The following is a 16,172-nucleotide window of genomic DNA, read 5'->3' on the forward strand; positions in this document are numbered from 1 at the left end:
GTTGCTCAATATCCACCCCCCCCCCCCTTATCTGCCATAATAAACTGATACTGAGCGTTTAGATAAATCATATGAAATAGGAAGAATTTAGATTGTACTCACAAAAGCAGAATACATCACCTTAACTGATCAAATAGTGTCAGTAAGATTAGCATGATCAGATATTTCACACTAAACTTAACTGCACATATAATAATAACTTTGATGCTCCACGTATTGAAAGTAATACCTATATTCACAAAGGACCTGTGTTGAAGTTGTGTTACAGGTTGTGACACGACACTGACTTGTACTCGGAAATGTCTATAGATGTTATGCAGCCAAATTGAGTAAATCGGCAGTTTCAAATGACAGGTAATAGTTTCTTAGAAATCTACACAAAGACCCATCATCATCCAGGCTCTTATCTAGTCCAGACTCGATTACTGTAATGCACGTTACTCCGGTATCAGGAAGCAAAACATTCAAAGATTACAACTAAATACAAACACTGCTCCCAGGCTTTTAACACAGACTAAGCGAAGTGATCCTTTCTGCCCTTCACTGATTACCTGCGAGTTTTAGAAAATAGATTTTGAAATTTTACTGCTTGTTTTTAAATCCTTGAATGGTCAGGCTCCTGCCTATATCTGCGATCTGCTAGTCCCCCCATGAGCCCGATGGCATCCTGAGATCATCCAGCAGGGCCGTACTCACTAACTGTTCCAAAATAGTGACTTGGCCCAAAGCTCTCTCTCTTTAAACTGTAGCAAAACATCATCATGTTTTCTCCACAAAACATTATTCTGCAGAATATAAAGCCGTTTTCAGACCCTAACCCTAACCCTCCAGACACGTTCACAACAGCAACAAATCCCTCTGTATTATTCAGGTGAGAGGTGGAGCAGGTGGGTGCAGCAGACAGAGGCAGGAAATGATGTATTAACTCCGCTGCGGAGATCAAGGGATTTTCTTTACATCACACAGACACCAGCTCTTATCGCCTTCTATGTGTGTACCACCACTTTTCCACCGAGAGATACTTGTATTCTTTTTTTATCTCATGTTTGCGTCTGACGCGTATTAGAAGCGCCATCTTCGAACCCTAACCCCCCCTCCCACTATCTCTGTGGATCCCCTGCTGTGTTCTCACATCGAATTCTCCTGACTTTCTACAGATTTTGTACTATGGGGCCAGGCGGAAAAAAAGTCTAGAGCCTCTCACTCGGAGTCGGACATTTGCGTTCACACATGCACGTCCTCCGGAGAGTTCAGTGCATGTTTGAAAGCAGCTTATGTTAACTGCAAATGTAATTTTAACCCATGGGAGAAAAAAGTGCAACATTTACACTCACGCAAAGAATCTCAAACCTTTGGTAAAAGTTTTTACCCCACGATTCTTTTTGTAGAAGGTACCTTTAATGCTAGAAAACTGCAGTAATACTAATAGTACTACCTGCAGTATGAGCCGCTGATTCAAAATTGGAAATCTTGCTGTGAGTGTTTGAGCCACTGCTGAAAGAAAGAAAGTAATTGTTGTGCCAGGCAAATGAAGTGCAACAGCAGTGGATCTGATCCTTCCGTCAATGAGAGACGACTCTGGGGAGCTCGGTGGATTTTTTCCCTGTTAAACTAACAGACGACTCTCTCTGGTTAGTCAAACGCATGTTACGGTGTCGTTAGATCTTTTTTTAATGTGTGATGAAATCTTTTTTGGGCTCGCTCACACCGGCTGCTTTGTAAGGTGTTCTATTTTCTGTGCATTATTCTCCGAGTGAGTCAAAAATAGAAACTGATATGTCAGAAAGAGACGGTGACAAAAAAGCCAGAGGCAAACCAACCACACACACACGCGCACACACACACGCGCACACTTTGTCACCTCGCCTTCTGCAGCATTTCATTTCTTCAGTTTGTTCTTATCTCTCATGTCACTCAAACCTTGTATCGTTCTCTTTTCTTTTCTCACTCTTCCCTTATCGCTGCAGGTTTTCCTGAGCAGACGGTCTGTGTGGCAGAGTTTTAGCTCGAGTGGAAGTGACTGAGTGACTGAGTGACTGAGTGAGTGAGTGGCTGTCATGGATGAAAGGGGACAAGATGGCGAGGACCCTCCCTACCAGAACCTGCTTCTCCTGGGAGCCATCGCAGCAGCGTCTGCCTTCGTGGTCACCATCCTTATTGTCCTCGTCTGCGTCGGCTGCCAAAGGTAAGAGGAACGCTCACGTGACTTGAAAAAGCGTAAAGGGGGCGGACTGAAATCAGAAAAGAGGACAGCCAGAGTTTTATCAAATCTGCAGCCAGCTTTTTTGGTGCCCTCCCAGATCCTTTTTCCCTTTTATGTGTCTCTACTACTTTTGAACTCTTCTCCTCCCTTCTTTCTCTTCCCTCCATCCGTCCTCTCCGTCTCTTTTATCCTCCCGCTCTGAGCGGAGTGGCAGTAATGAATGTTAATGGCTTTCGAATGTCAGATCAGATGAAATGATGTTTACAGGACACTGAGGAGACAGGCCAGAGTCAGAGCAGCCTCGCGTCACCCCTCTTAAGCAGACTCCTCAGCAGGCAGTAGCAGTGGAACACCCTGCAGTTTAAAGGGGATCAGACTCTGCGCAAGGCAAGAGCAATGGAATAGCCTGTTTTTTTTTTTTCTGACACACAATCCTCAGGGACCAATCAGAGGCTGCACTGTGGCTTTGTTGCCATGGGATACACAGATAAGGATGTAGGGGAACGAAATGTCAAACCAGCTCGTGTCATGGAAATAAAACAACACCATTGTAAAGATCTAAAGAACGAAATGCAGGCTCCCGACTGGATGTGATGCCGAGGAGCCGAGTGCTCGGCCGCTCACCTGTTCAAATTCACTTTGTCATGCATTAATGCCAAAGATCCTGGAAAGAGAAACCTGCTGCTATTGATTTAAAATGAACCCTGCGCTTGTGGTTTTTGAAGCTGAGGCCTGTGGGAGATTTTAGTCTGAAAATCCCATGGAGTTCCAGCTCACCAGAGGAGACAATAGATATCTGCAGTAACACGGAGCTGACACAACTGACCTTGCTACCTTGGTTATCTGTCCGATGGTTTGTTTGTCAGCAGGATTATTACGTTAAAAAACTACTGAACGGATTTCCACAAAACTTGGCGGAAGAATGCAGCATGAACCAAGAAAGAACCCATTAAATCTAGTGTTGGTAAAGCTAGCAAGAGTAGCTTACACTTTGAAAATATGCAACAGATACATCCCTCATCCCTTCTCATCAGCCATATATTGTCAAAGCTACATAACACACGGGCGTGAACTGATAATTGCTAGAAGCCGACTTTCCCGTGACTCACTCGCTAACTTCTGGCGATCGTCTCTGCTTCAGCGGTGTACGACACCCAGCTGAAGACTCTGGTTATGATTATCGGGACGTGAAGAGGACGTCAACAAATAACTTACCAACCCAATCATTGAATTGTGGTGTAGATCCGGACAAACGGGCAGATCCAGGATTTTGTTTTACTCTGTAAAACATTGCAATTTTTTGGGGCATTTTCGCCAATTTCCGAGGGAATAATGAAAGGGCACTGATATCTATGGAATTATGTGTGAAACAGTTTGATTGAATTTAAGGGGATTACTGACCCGGCAGAGGTATGCGCTGCACTTTGTGCCATTCTAGTGCTCAGATATTGTTCAAACTACTTGTTAAGTTGAGTCTATAATGTTAAGTTGAGTCTATTTGTGTGGTTCTCGCACCATCTCGCTAACCTGAAATCTCACACATTACGTGCGAGAGCATTTCTCACAGTCACACCTGCACTCTGGAGCCTTTGTCTTCTTACTTCTTCTCATCTCGTCGCTCTCTCACCATATCAACTGTTTCCTATGGATACAGCCTCCTCCAGGGATCCACCGTGATCCACAACACTCCTGTAGATACATTCTTCTCACACCGATGCCAGAGCATGCAACAGCAAAGAGGATCAGCATAAAGGAAACTACACCATAATGGTTGTGTGTTTTCTTGGTCTTATAATAAAAACTAAAATGGCACTCATAGAGGGCATACTCTGCTTAACAGTCTCCTGGTTGGGTGCGGCTGTGGCTCTGATTCCTGATCTGTATATGCACCAAGATTTACCCCTAACCCATTTTTTTTTGTTGTAATTTTGCTTAATAACAAAGACAGACAAAAGCAAACAAAAAATTAAAGTAAAGTTTTTTTGAGGGACATCCTCTACTTTGGACGCACGCTCCCCTCACTGTTTGACTGGGTTGTTGTTATCAAGCAAGGACATTCGTGCCCTCGCCAGCGCCGGGTGCTGATAGTATCTATGCGCTCTGAGTGTGTGTATGTTCTCTCTCTGTCCACCGGCTCCTGTTGACCTTCCTCACTTTGATGCTGTGTCAGAAAAAGCAAGACCAAGCACCCTCCAGCCGGAGAGAAAGGGACATCTGTAAATATGGTGAGACATGCATTCGTTTTTTACTCTCTCCATCTCCTCTTGCTCTTTTCCCTGTGAGCGTCCTCCCTCTAAAGCTGGTTGTGTGCACAGATACACGTGCGTGTGTTTGCATGGTTGGTTCCTGTATTGACGTGTCCGTTTGTGTGTGCGACAGCAGGGCACACTTCGCCATCCCAAACTGAACTCCATGAGCAAATCTGACACCAGGCTGCACGAGATCAATCGCTTTCCCTGCAATGGAAACTGTGAGTGAGGACCGACAGTTTGTGTGTGACAATGTATGACAAACAACCCTGAGCTGTTTCACAATTTCAGTCCTGTCCCCTCCCTCCTCCTCTTCCTCTCCGTGCAGCTGTTGGTAAGAGCCGTCCAGCCAGCATGGACCTCCTGCTCCTCCACAGTCGCTGCTCCCAGACAGACCTGAGGCCCTCCCATGGGCGCCAGCTACCCCAGATCCCCACCAGTCCCCAGGGATCTGGCCACGGGGAGGGTGGGGAGACGGGAGGAGAAGGGGGAGGAGGAGGAGGAGCAGGAGTTGGAGGAGGAGGAGGAGCGGGAGGGGCAGGAGTAGGGGAGGCCAGAGACCACACTTATACCGAGGTGGGCCTGCGCAACAACCCCACCCCGACCCACGGCCTGGACGATGGCCTGTACGAAAGTGTAGGCGTCCGGGAGGGTGACACGGGCCCCAAGGTGCCCTCTGCCCCGCCGTCCACATCCTCCAACACGCCAGCTTTAGTCAGGGCTGCCCAGAGCCCGCCAGCTCATACCAACGGAGGCCGCAATGGAAACGGGCTTGGGAACGGGCTTGGGAACGTATGTATATACACGCAGATCCAACACTTGCTTTATACCTTTAAATGCAATGGAACATATAGACCCAGTCAACTCTCTACACATGTTCGACAAGTATTAGCTGCAGAGGCAGTTGATGAAATTATAATAATAAACAGCTAAAACAGATATTTTTTTGCTCACAGGGAGGCAGAGGGAACGGCAAGGGGAACGGCAAGGGGAACGGCAGGGGGAACGGCAGGGGGAACGTCACCATTAATGGTCCGGTGAATGGAAGAGGTAATGGGGTGAGCGCTGTCACTAGTTCCCCTCTGTCTTCTGTTAAATCTCTGGCCATTCAAGATCCGACTGCAGCCGAGTACGCGTCCATACGCAAGTTCAAAAAGGTAATTTTATTAACATGAATATCACTTATTTTGGTGACACCCCCCCTGTGGTGATTCAGTAAATTAGTAGTTTGGTTTTTATGGAATTTATAAACTCTATATTGTCTTATTTACCAGAAAGAATGTCAGCCTGTGGTTACACAGACACAGACATGCACATGATACAGTCAACAAAAAAATGATCAATGATTTGCAGATTTTAAAAACATTTCTGAGGGTTTTGTGATTTGATTGGATGGAATGTATTTACTGACATCACACTAAACCAGAGACCAGAGCTATCAGGGTACTGGATGTTTAATGTACTTTAATAACTCTGCATGTAGATAGAAAAATGAATCCATTATCTTGTCAGGCTTTGACTCATTAGGTTAAATTAACATAAATGGAAGATTAGTATCAACACTCCAGCTTAAGATGCAAGAAAAATCCTAAAATGCTCTGTGGACTTTTTTGCTGCGTGTTCATTTATAGATAATGTTTTCACTGTTGCCTCGATGTTTGAAGGTTGACAAGACGAACAGGAAGGAAAACAACGGGGCCGACAGCCAGTCAGACAGCCAGTCGAGCGTGAGTGATTCACCCTCCACTGCTCCTCCTCCCCTGCATCGCAGTCAGGAGTTTCCACGCAAGCCGCTGGAGCCGTTCCACCTGCACTCCTTCCCAAAGGTACAGGAATCATTGGTTCAATATGCTCCCCATCAACCTCAGGCCCCCGCATGCCACTACCAAAACCCTCCACACTGTAAGCCTGCCCGCTCACCACCAGAGGCCACTGTCCACAAACAAACCGCTCCTCATGGTTACGCTTGAGGATTTCGATTATTTTAGTCAGTCAATGGCTTCAAATGAAATTATACCAGATGTTTATACTTTATTTAATTTATTTTCATTTATTGTTAGTGTGTGCATGTGTGAACAAACCTAATAGCTACCTCCCAAAAATGTATAAACTAACAAACTTTAATCAATCAATCAATCAATCAATCATCACTTTATTTGTGTCACAATTTTCTTAGAAGCAATGTAACACAAATTGCTTTACTGAAGAATATAATAGCCCCAAAATAATAATATACTTCCAGCTGGGTTGAGTTTTAACAATTAAGGGCAGTGGGGAAATAGAGACACAATGCTCGGATGGTGATCAGCCTTTTCCTGTGGGTTTGCTGGCACACACACGTCTGCTTGTGTGTGTATGGTTTTGTGTGTTTTCCAGAGCAAAGAAAACCCATGACTTTCTCGTTTGTGTTCGTGATTTAAGGAGACTGATATGGTTGTTAAAAACAATTTTGCTTTAGCTGTGGATGCCGGCCCCTCTGTTGACCTGCACTTTTAATCTGCGTATCTTTTAAATCCTTGATAGTGTGTGCGTTTGTGTGCATGTTTGCGAATACGTGAGTTTCTTCCGCCCCTTTGCACTGTGCTGCGCAGCACGGCATCAGAGTGGCCAGAGTCGAGAGTGGAAGGATGTATTATGTAAGAGCTTGGCAGGCTTCCAAGCCCCCTGTCTGTGTGTGTGTGTGTGTGTGTGTGTGTGTGTGTGTGTGTGTGTGTCTGTGTGTCTCTGTGTGTGTGTGAGTGTCAGTGTGTGTTCTCATTGAATCAATCAGCAAGTCTATCTAGAAACAGGCTAACAGGTAGCCAGCAGCCACTGTAGCGATAAATAATGGTCACATACTGAAGCCATTTACTCTGCTGCGGCTTCTATTACTCCCCCACACTGCACAGGAGGAGCTTATAAACGTTTAATCATCCTGGTCGCATGTGCACATGCCACCTCATGCTTTCTAATTGCTTTCTAATTGCTCTCCAGCAGCAGCAGTGATAGAAATTTAACAAAAGCAGTTACTCATTTTGTTGTTGTTTCACCACATCCAGCCTGGTTTTCTGCTGTTTCTCGGTGAAGGGTCGTGAATAACTGCTATTAAACGGACAGAAAATAAAGATACAATACAAAAATCTTCACGAGAACCTCGTTAGAATCACTAGTCGCATTTGACGGGGGTTGTGTTTTTGCAGCATCGTCTCGGACTAAATGGATTTGTGTCGAAACCTCGAGGAAAGATTATTCACAGAGGGTGGAGAAACCAATAAAACTCTTAATGAACGTTCAACAATTGAGCAGGCAGTTCCTTGACACTTGCACAGCACGAGCCATTCAGTAATCTGCTGTGGTGACACTTCACGCAGTAGTAACAGAAACATAAAGCTGTGGCAACAGAGGAGAGGAAATGTCAGTAGCATCTGATTCCAGTTAGGAGCTGGTTTCAGAGCAGCTGCCAGCTGAAGAGACTGTTTTCCAACGCCCACTCTCTTTATGACGGTGCCACTTGCTGATTCGTTTGTTTGGATCTCGACATAAAAGCTGCCCTTGGAGAGCGCAACAGGGACATAAAAGACAGATCATTTTACATATGTGGATATTGAAACAGAGACATCTCTCATCAGAAAGCTGCAGAAGTGACACTTTTATGACTAGAACCTTGTTTTGATGAGAGCAGCACTGACCAAATCTGATAAAAAACAAATTGTTCATATTATTCTCACGGTGTAAGTGTGTTGTCATTCATGCAGCCATGATCTCTGACACCTATACATATATACACTCACATACACTCACACAGACACACATGCACACTCTGCTCGTGCTGTGCAACAAGGACACATTTGACAAGTGAAAACTTTGACAGCTCGTAGGTCTTTGGACAAAAACTTGAATGCCACTCAGTGGAGTGCATTTCTCTGCCAAGGCCCATCAGTCTCCTTGAGTTCAATCAAGCTGCACCAAATTCCACACACTCAGAGTTATCAGTTCAATAAATATGTCAGAATTCTTCATCAAGATCCAGGAATTATTTTCTGAGAAATCAACGGAAATGTACGAAAAAAAACTAAGAACCCCCCCCCCCCCAAAAAAACCAACCTGCATTCGCGCCAAACTTTTATGGGTTCTTCTCTGACCACATCCTTCCAGCGGGTTTCATGGAAATCCAATCAGTTTTTTTTTTTGTATAACCTTGGTTATGAACAAATTAACATACAAACCAGCCAACAAACAAATGGACATCGTTGGAAACACAACCTCTTTGGCGGAGGTAAAAAATAAACGACACAGTGAAGCACAGCACTGTGTTATTATTACATCTAATTACATGTTTTAAAAACTTCTGCATCATTGCACAAAGAATCCATCATAATTACAATACTTGCCTGAGAACCTCAATTGATTTTGTTTACCAGGAGGCCGTGTTCATGGGCAACGGGGAGCAGTACATCTGGAAGCCTCCAGAGGACGATGACATCATCACCTTGCACCCACCTCCACTCCGTGGCGAGAACGGACAGGGGCACCCATCTCCCCCAACTGCAAAGGAGGTAGTGCACGTGTGTGTATGTGGTGGTGGTGGGGGTAGTTGGTAGGAAGGGGGAACCCCTCCACAGGGGGAGCGGAAGGACAACAGGCAGACTGAAAGATGCACATGTCTCTGATTTGTTACTGCTGTGTTTACTGAGCGGGGTGCACATCTGATTGGGCACGCCGTCATGCTGCCGCTGCCCTTTGACCTGCCTGTCATATGAGGTTTTTGCTTCCACCAGTGGTTTCGTTACATCGATCCATGCACTCCCAACCCCCCTGCCTGAACCCTGACCCCAATCTCCCTGACCCCAATCTCCTAGCCCCCCACTGGACTGTTAGTCACAACGCACCCGGCAGATCAGACATCACTATCACCTGCTGCCGAATAATGAATCACCACTTTGCATTCATCCGTTTAGGGGTTCACTGTTGTATCTCCTGGGCGCATGCAGACAGAACGTGATGAGCTCTACATGTATATATGTGGCGGAGTGTGTCTGGTGGTGATAGGGGGGGGGGAAGCCTGCACTCACCAATCATGTCACATACCCCAGCACATGTGCTTCCAAACACAGCAACCCCACTCAATCTCTCTCTCAATCCCCCTTTGTTCCCTCTCTGCTGGACAGTAAATCCGGTGGTGTATGTATGATTGAAGAGTAACTCTGGATTTTGTGACTTTACACAGTTTGGGTTAGTTTATTAATATAAAAAAGATAATTTTGATGTATCTATTCAGGGAGACATGTTGGCCTGAAGTTTTATGAAGTTTGAAGCTGCTGGTAACTTTCTTGTTTAAAACAGAGTTGAACCAAAAAGTTTGGAAGCTGCTGTATGTGGAGATTAAAGGGTTAAGTCTCTGCTGTTTGGCTCAACAGTTAAACTACTCCTCTGCAAGTCAGACTGGTACACAGAGCAGCTGGCCTTGACTGCATTCTGCAATCGCTCTCCCAATTTATTTTTATTTCCCTCTAACTTTCTGTCCAGTTTTTTTTCTTCTTTTTTAAACTTTTTCTCTTCCTTATTTGCTGTGTTTTTCCACTGTTTAGTTTGTTGTTGCCCTAACATGCCCATATACTTTGTATCCTCTGGAGGTTGTCAGTTGCAGCCGTCAAAAGGTGTTGAGTTTCCACTCCCACCTAAATCTCCTCCTCTCCTCTGGCGCTCTCTCCTTCTGCTCCACTCCCTTTGTGGCTATTAGGAGGCGCTGCCTTCCCCGACCAATCACGCTGCGCAAAGCATGTCTTACCAGATGAATATCAACTGCTCGCAGACCGCTTGGAAACTTGCACCGTATTTGCTATTCAGAAAGTTGATCACACAAAGATGCATCGCTTATGAATACTGTTGTGTTTCCATGGATAATCGCTGTGTGCAGAAATTAAAAAAGGACTTTCCAAAGCCTAAGTCTGGGCAGAGAGTTAAAGCAGCATCAGCCGAGACTTAACGGAGAGAGGGGGCTGAGGGGAGAAGAAAAGAAAACATACAGTGCACAGGCTTCCTCAACAGCTGCAGCCCAGTTTTGAAATCCCCATCATCTTGTGACTTCCTTCCTCTGCTGCACAGAGCTGCAAATTCTGTGTGCTCAGATGCACCCACACTCGCACAATTGCACATACGCGCGCACATGCACGCACACACACACATAATGCACATTGTGTGCACACACTTGTAGCATACGCCAGGGTCTTTGTTTATCCAAAAAGGTCACACAAGTGATTTGTGGGGGCAGGGTATCCGTGTTGCTGGAGGTTTGTCAGAGACGGAAAGAGAGAGAGTGATCTCCACAATTAAAGTCACAGCGGTTTTCACTTTAATCACATTTCCTGATATTATGTTTCTCTTTTGGAAGATTTAAAATACAAAGGCTCCATGAAAGTAAAGGCAAGGCGAGCACACAAAGAGTTTTGTCCATTGTATGTGTGCTCTCAGGTTTCAGTTTTTTTGGAGCAGAACAAAAATCTGTGCGTGAGTGTGTGCACGTGTGTGCAAGAGAGAGAGAGAGGGAGAGAGAGAGAGAGACAGAGATAGAGAGAGAAAGGGAGAGACTTTGCATAGCCGGTGTTTCTCAGGGCCACTAGAGCAGAGCTGTTAGTCTGGGTGTGAACACGGAAGGTAAACATGACCATGTCCCACAATCCTCTGCTCCTGTGCTCTCCTCGTGGAATTTTGACACAGAAATGCCAGAGGTCACAGGGCTGGTTTATCCGAATTCCCCAGAAGACCTCACACATGCCAGTCAGCTGCGAGTCGTAGATATCAAATCTGACGCTCTACACTGTAAAAAGCGCACACATGTACAGAAAAGACACAGAGACACTGTATTTACAGACTCATGCATACACCTGCAGTGAACACAGTCAGGAAAACAAGTACATTTGCCTCATTCAGAGCAAAGTCCATTAATGAACAACACTGTTTTTTTTCCCCTCTGCGAGCTGGCTGTCATCCAGATCTTTCACACCATACCCTGCTGTTCTCTTGCCAAAGCCGTTGTGGTGAAATTTTAACAGGTCCATCCACTGCAAAGCTAACTTTGTCTCTGTGCCGAGACCTCAACGGACTGATAACACAGTTTACTCTGTCTTATCCTACCCCGTCAAAATAGGTCAGGTTACAGCACAGAGCAAGCTCTGTCAACACATGTGCAAACTACTGTGCACACCCACACAATCCATGCTCACACACCGAATTAACAGCATCATATGTTTACTCTCATGTTAACATATTGTTCCTTTACAGTTTATAGTTGCTTAAATGTAGAAATCTGCACATAGGCTACTCTCAGCAAATTCAGAAACATGAAACTTAAGGTGGGAAAGAGTGATACTGTGCTGTATAACCTGTAGAAACAAGACCATGAATCAAGCAGAGTTACAGTCACCTTCTATTTCAAGTACTGTCGCCCATAGACTGAAGGACATAGTTGGACTGTAGTTCAGGGCCATTAACTGACACCATACTCTGCTCCTGTCTTCTGTGTGCTCTCAGATTGCAGACACTTACTCCATCGTGTGTAAATCCCAGAAGAAGAAACCTCCTATGGAAAACAACGGAGCGAAGACCCTCCCACGCTCCTTCGGTGGGGATAGGGGAAACCGGGGTCGAGGAAGAGGAGTCCAGGGCCCGGCGCGTTCCCAAGAGGAGCCCTGCTATGAGTCGGTTGGAGACAGGTCCTGGTCCACATGCGCAATGGCCGAGTCTGACCCCGCGTACGCTACTATCGACAGCCACCGGAAACGTGAGCAGGGGGGAACCAATAACGGCACAGCAGGGGGTAGTGCCACTCTGAAGAGAAAGAAGCAGGTGCCGCCTCCGCCGCCGCCGCCGCTGCCGCCGCAGCCACCGCAGCAGCCACCGCAGCAGCCACCGCAGCAACAACAACAGCAACAACAGCAACAACAACAGCAACCGCAACCGCAACCACAACAACAAGCAGCACCAGCGGCACCTCAGGGCTCAGGACCCACCGCCCCGCCTGCTAGAGGCCTGCCTGGTGGGGAAAACTTCTATGAGAGCATCAGTGATGTGAAACAAGGGGGCAACAGCGCCAGCACCACCACCATCTTCACCTTCAATGATGGGATGGAGATGTACGTCACTGGCCTGTAGCTGGCTGACAGTCAGAAGGGCCCCAGAACCCTCTGGTACTGAGTCAGGAACGGGACCCTGTTGACCTGCCAGCAGGTTACTGTACATAGATACAAGGCCCTCTATAGACAAAACACATGAGGATCCATTTTTGTGTTGACATCAGGTACAAACAGGGTCTTAATCCAGGTTCAGACTTCCCTTGATTGGTCTGCACTTCAGAACCAGCCTAAGCCTAGTCCAGCCCGAATATGGACCAAATACATTTCAACAACCAAGAAAAAAAACAAAGAAAAGAAAACTGGAATTAACTGTACAACTTAAATCTACTGTGTCACTGACCATACTCACCTGTTTGTGCATCATTTTCCATAATATCTTTATTTTTATAAGAACACCGTACTCTTTAAAGAGTATGTGATGAAACTCACAACATGAGACAAAAAAACACTTTAATATATGTATAACAAAATAAATGTGCATGCATTGGGCAAACTCAAACACACCTGAACATAAAGTGTAGTAGCAAGGAGCCTGGATGTATTAAGAGTGTAAGGCACAATGATAGCTATTGTCACCCATAATCACACACAACCACAAGCACACACACACACACACACCCATAGGCCTCATCTTGGTGAGACTTATGTAATATAAGCAGATGGATGTTACAGAGATTTGCTGTGCTTAGCTCTCACTAAGCAAACATCTGAAACAGGTTCTCGGTGCACAGTGGCCTATTGCCTGGCCGACTGCATCGTGGTGCTTTGTTCAAACATAGCCCACATAATTTGTAGTTCTCCTTAAGCAAAGAGGCCAGTAAAGCCTTTTGTCACAGTTACACAAATTACCTTCAACGTGCCCTACATGTATTAGCAATTACCAATAACAGCCCTTGTGATATATATAGAAAGGGACTTCTTGCGCAATAAAGTTAATTATGAGATTAGTTAACAATCGGTGCTCAGATTTGACAAACATCTGTAGCCAGAAGCATGATGACACGCCTCAGCACACCCCCACACGGATACACTCAGACTTGGCGGAGTCCTGCAGGGTAAAGTGATCAGGTCAGGGGCATCGAGTGGGTGACAGATTTCACAATGTGAGATGTTGACTGTATTACTGGGATCAAATGAGAGAAGACTATTAAGAACTAAAAATAAATAAGGAAGTGAAAGTGTCCAAAATAGCACAGGATGTTTCATTATATGCAGTTAATATGTCATAACGTTTTTGGCTTGATTTTAGGACCATTTTAATTTCGCACTGGTCAGCTGCAGGACTGGTTTGCCTAATCGTGTGCTTTAAAGGGTGTTTCCAAAACGCCGTCCTGATTCGCTCCCATGGTCTCAAGACAGAACCAGAGTGGCCCTGCAGCTCACCAGACTTAAGTCTGATGGTTGAAACAGCAACAGAAGGCTAAGGCTCCAAGAAAAATAAAGAGCTGGGCACGAAAATTGCCAGCGAGTGTCCTTTGGAAGGTTGCCCCTCGCCCTCTCCCCACCCTTGTCTCCAGCCTCTGAGTTCTCTCCCATTGTAAACAATGTCTTTCCCATGTAGATTTGGGGAACATTAAAAACAGCGGACGAAAACAAAACATTAGAGCCTTAATAAATGGGCATAAAGATGAGAGTTGGAGAGGGTTACAAGCTGCTCCCAGGCTGAGAGACGGAGGACGCATTAGAATGAGCTCCCTGAGACAAACATGCGAAAACAAAGAAAAAACGGGTTTTAAAATGTTAGTAGCATACGCTCACAAATGCTACTGCGTCTGAAAGTATGTAAAAATGATTGCACTCTGTATTTTATGCACTGTTTCTTTTTTTTCTTACCTACTGACAATACCATTGGTTAAATAGCTCATGCCACTGCCATAAAAACAGTATGTTTATGTTGTTGGTGCAATTTTTTCTGCTTGATCAAAAAAGTGCATGCTTTGATATATGGAGATGAAAACAAATATTGTGGTACTTAATTGATCTCTTGTTCGTTGAACTTTTCTGTTGTACTCTTTTGCCGCGTGATGCAAAGCAGCATTCTATTTTTTTTCAAAGCAACAACTTGGAGGAAGAGAAAGAGAGAGAGAGAGAGAGATAGAGAGAAAGCACAGAGAGTTTATGGCAGAGAATTGTTTATCCTCCCCTCTGGTGGAGCAGGACAGAGCAATGGTGGTGGGGGAGGGAGATGGAGAACAGCTAGTGTGGAGTTGGATGAGGATCGCTGCAAATGGACATGGATCCAAAGGACCCTCCTCCTCCCCATAGCGTGCACACTCATACACTGGCAGGCACACACACACACACAATGCAACATTGAGCCATGTGCGTTTTCAGTTTCGGGGAAGAAGCACATTTTGCTTCCACTTGGTCTACCCTTGCATACACTCCTCCCCCGGCTGTGTTCATCCTCCAGTAACCGACACAGGCCTCTCTCTTCTCTGCTTCACCTCGCTCCCTCGCTGTGCAGGGGAGTGGCGTTTGATGTCCAGTTCTGAGGGACTCTGGGAGTGATATTGGGGGTTGGGATGGGGTGAGACAGAGGCTGTGGGTCAGGCCAACCCCATGTCTGATATGAACGATGCACCAACGGCTCAACCACTGTCTGATATGAGAAATGGCTAACAGCTGGGACGCTTAACAAGCTCTGTTGAGGCTACCTTTAGACAACGCTGGCAGGAAATCACTATCACACTTAATCCTTCTCCTGTGGCTGTCACTTTACGCGTCACCTTTTCTTTATCCTAAGAGAAAGCACTGATCTGATATATTTTTTGCTGAGCACTGTCACACGCTGATCGAGACGGACGTTCATTGCACAATCAAATACAGTATGATGATGTAAATGTGTAAAAAATACTCTGTTGCTGTTCTGATGTTGTTCCAATGTAACATACAGTATACAGTATATTTGTTGAAAAAAAGATGGTTATCACAGACACTGTACTTTGTGGATGCAAAGTGTTTCATGCTTTCCATGCAGATACAGATGCTGTTTGTTAATCGTTTTCAGATATAATTATGGGCCAATACTGCTGTGACAGCTGTAGCCAATGTTGTATGTTCTTAAAGCACAGGGTTTAGTCTAAAAATAGCAAATATAATAAAAAAAATATAGTGACAGTGCAGATATGCAAAAGATTGTAATGTTTTATATTAACCTTCATAAAATATTTAAGTGAGTTTTTACTTTTCTAATAAAGTGGCACATTATAACGCGTCTCTGTCTTTTGCCAGTGGTGTTATTGCTTCATGCACTTTATTATACCAGGTTAAATCTCTGGAGCAGCCTCACAGTAATAACTGTAGCTTACAATAAATTCATTTTGCAGTAAAATGTGTTTGTGTAGTATTAAGCAATAAACTTTAAGGGGCTGGGCTCTGCAGGCATTTTAGAAATAGGTTATATTGAGAGACAGGGGAACAAACACTTATATACTGCATCTCTCAATAATAAAATGTGTTTGATGTTCATAAATTCAATCTTACTATGACTACATCAAGCAAGTTGCTACAACATTATATCAAATATCACGTATATGCATCTAATGTAAGCAGGAACAGTTCAGACAAACAAATACATTGCAATGAGACTACATTCTCCACTGTGTA

General features: G+C 45.0%; 1 protein-coding gene across 4 annotated transcripts in view; it reads left to right on the top strand.

Annotated features, from left to right (window-relative positions):
- The window catches only part of LOC118111415 (basic salivary proline-rich protein 1), a 38,658-nt gene extending 22,878 nt beyond the window's left edge, over positions 1-15,780 (top strand). For 2 of the 4 annotated variants that reach the window (XM_035159980.2, XM_035159982.2), the window contains exons 2-9: positions 1,968-2,185; positions 4,374-4,428; positions 4,583-4,673; positions 4,781-5,244; positions 5,409-5,609; positions 6,117-6,278; positions 8,853-8,987; positions 11,962-15,780. In XM_035159980.2, coding sequence (XP_035015871.1) covers positions 2,058-2,185; positions 4,374-4,428; positions 4,583-4,673; positions 4,781-5,244; positions 5,409-5,609; positions 6,117-6,278; positions 8,853-8,987; positions 11,962-12,582 — 1,857 coding nt within the window. In that variant the 5' untranslated portion in view covers positions 1,968-2,057 and the 3' untranslated portion in view covers positions 12,583-15,780. The remainder of the gene's footprint in view (positions 1-1,967; positions 2,186-4,373; positions 4,429-4,582; positions 4,674-4,780; positions 5,245-5,408; positions 5,610-6,116; positions 6,279-8,852; positions 8,988-11,961) is intronic. The other 2 variants (XM_035159985.2, XM_035159986.2) reach the window with 2 other exon arrangements.
- Positions 15,781-16,172: the final 392 nt, after the last annotated feature.

The sequence above is a fragment of the Hippoglossus stenolepis genome, chromosome 6, assembly GCF_022539355.2.
Source record: "Hippoglossus stenolepis isolate QCI-W04-F060 chromosome 6, HSTE1.2, whole genome shotgun sequence".
Lineage (NCBI taxonomy): Eukaryota > Metazoa > Chordata > Actinopteri > Pleuronectiformes > Pleuronectidae > Hippoglossus > Hippoglossus stenolepis.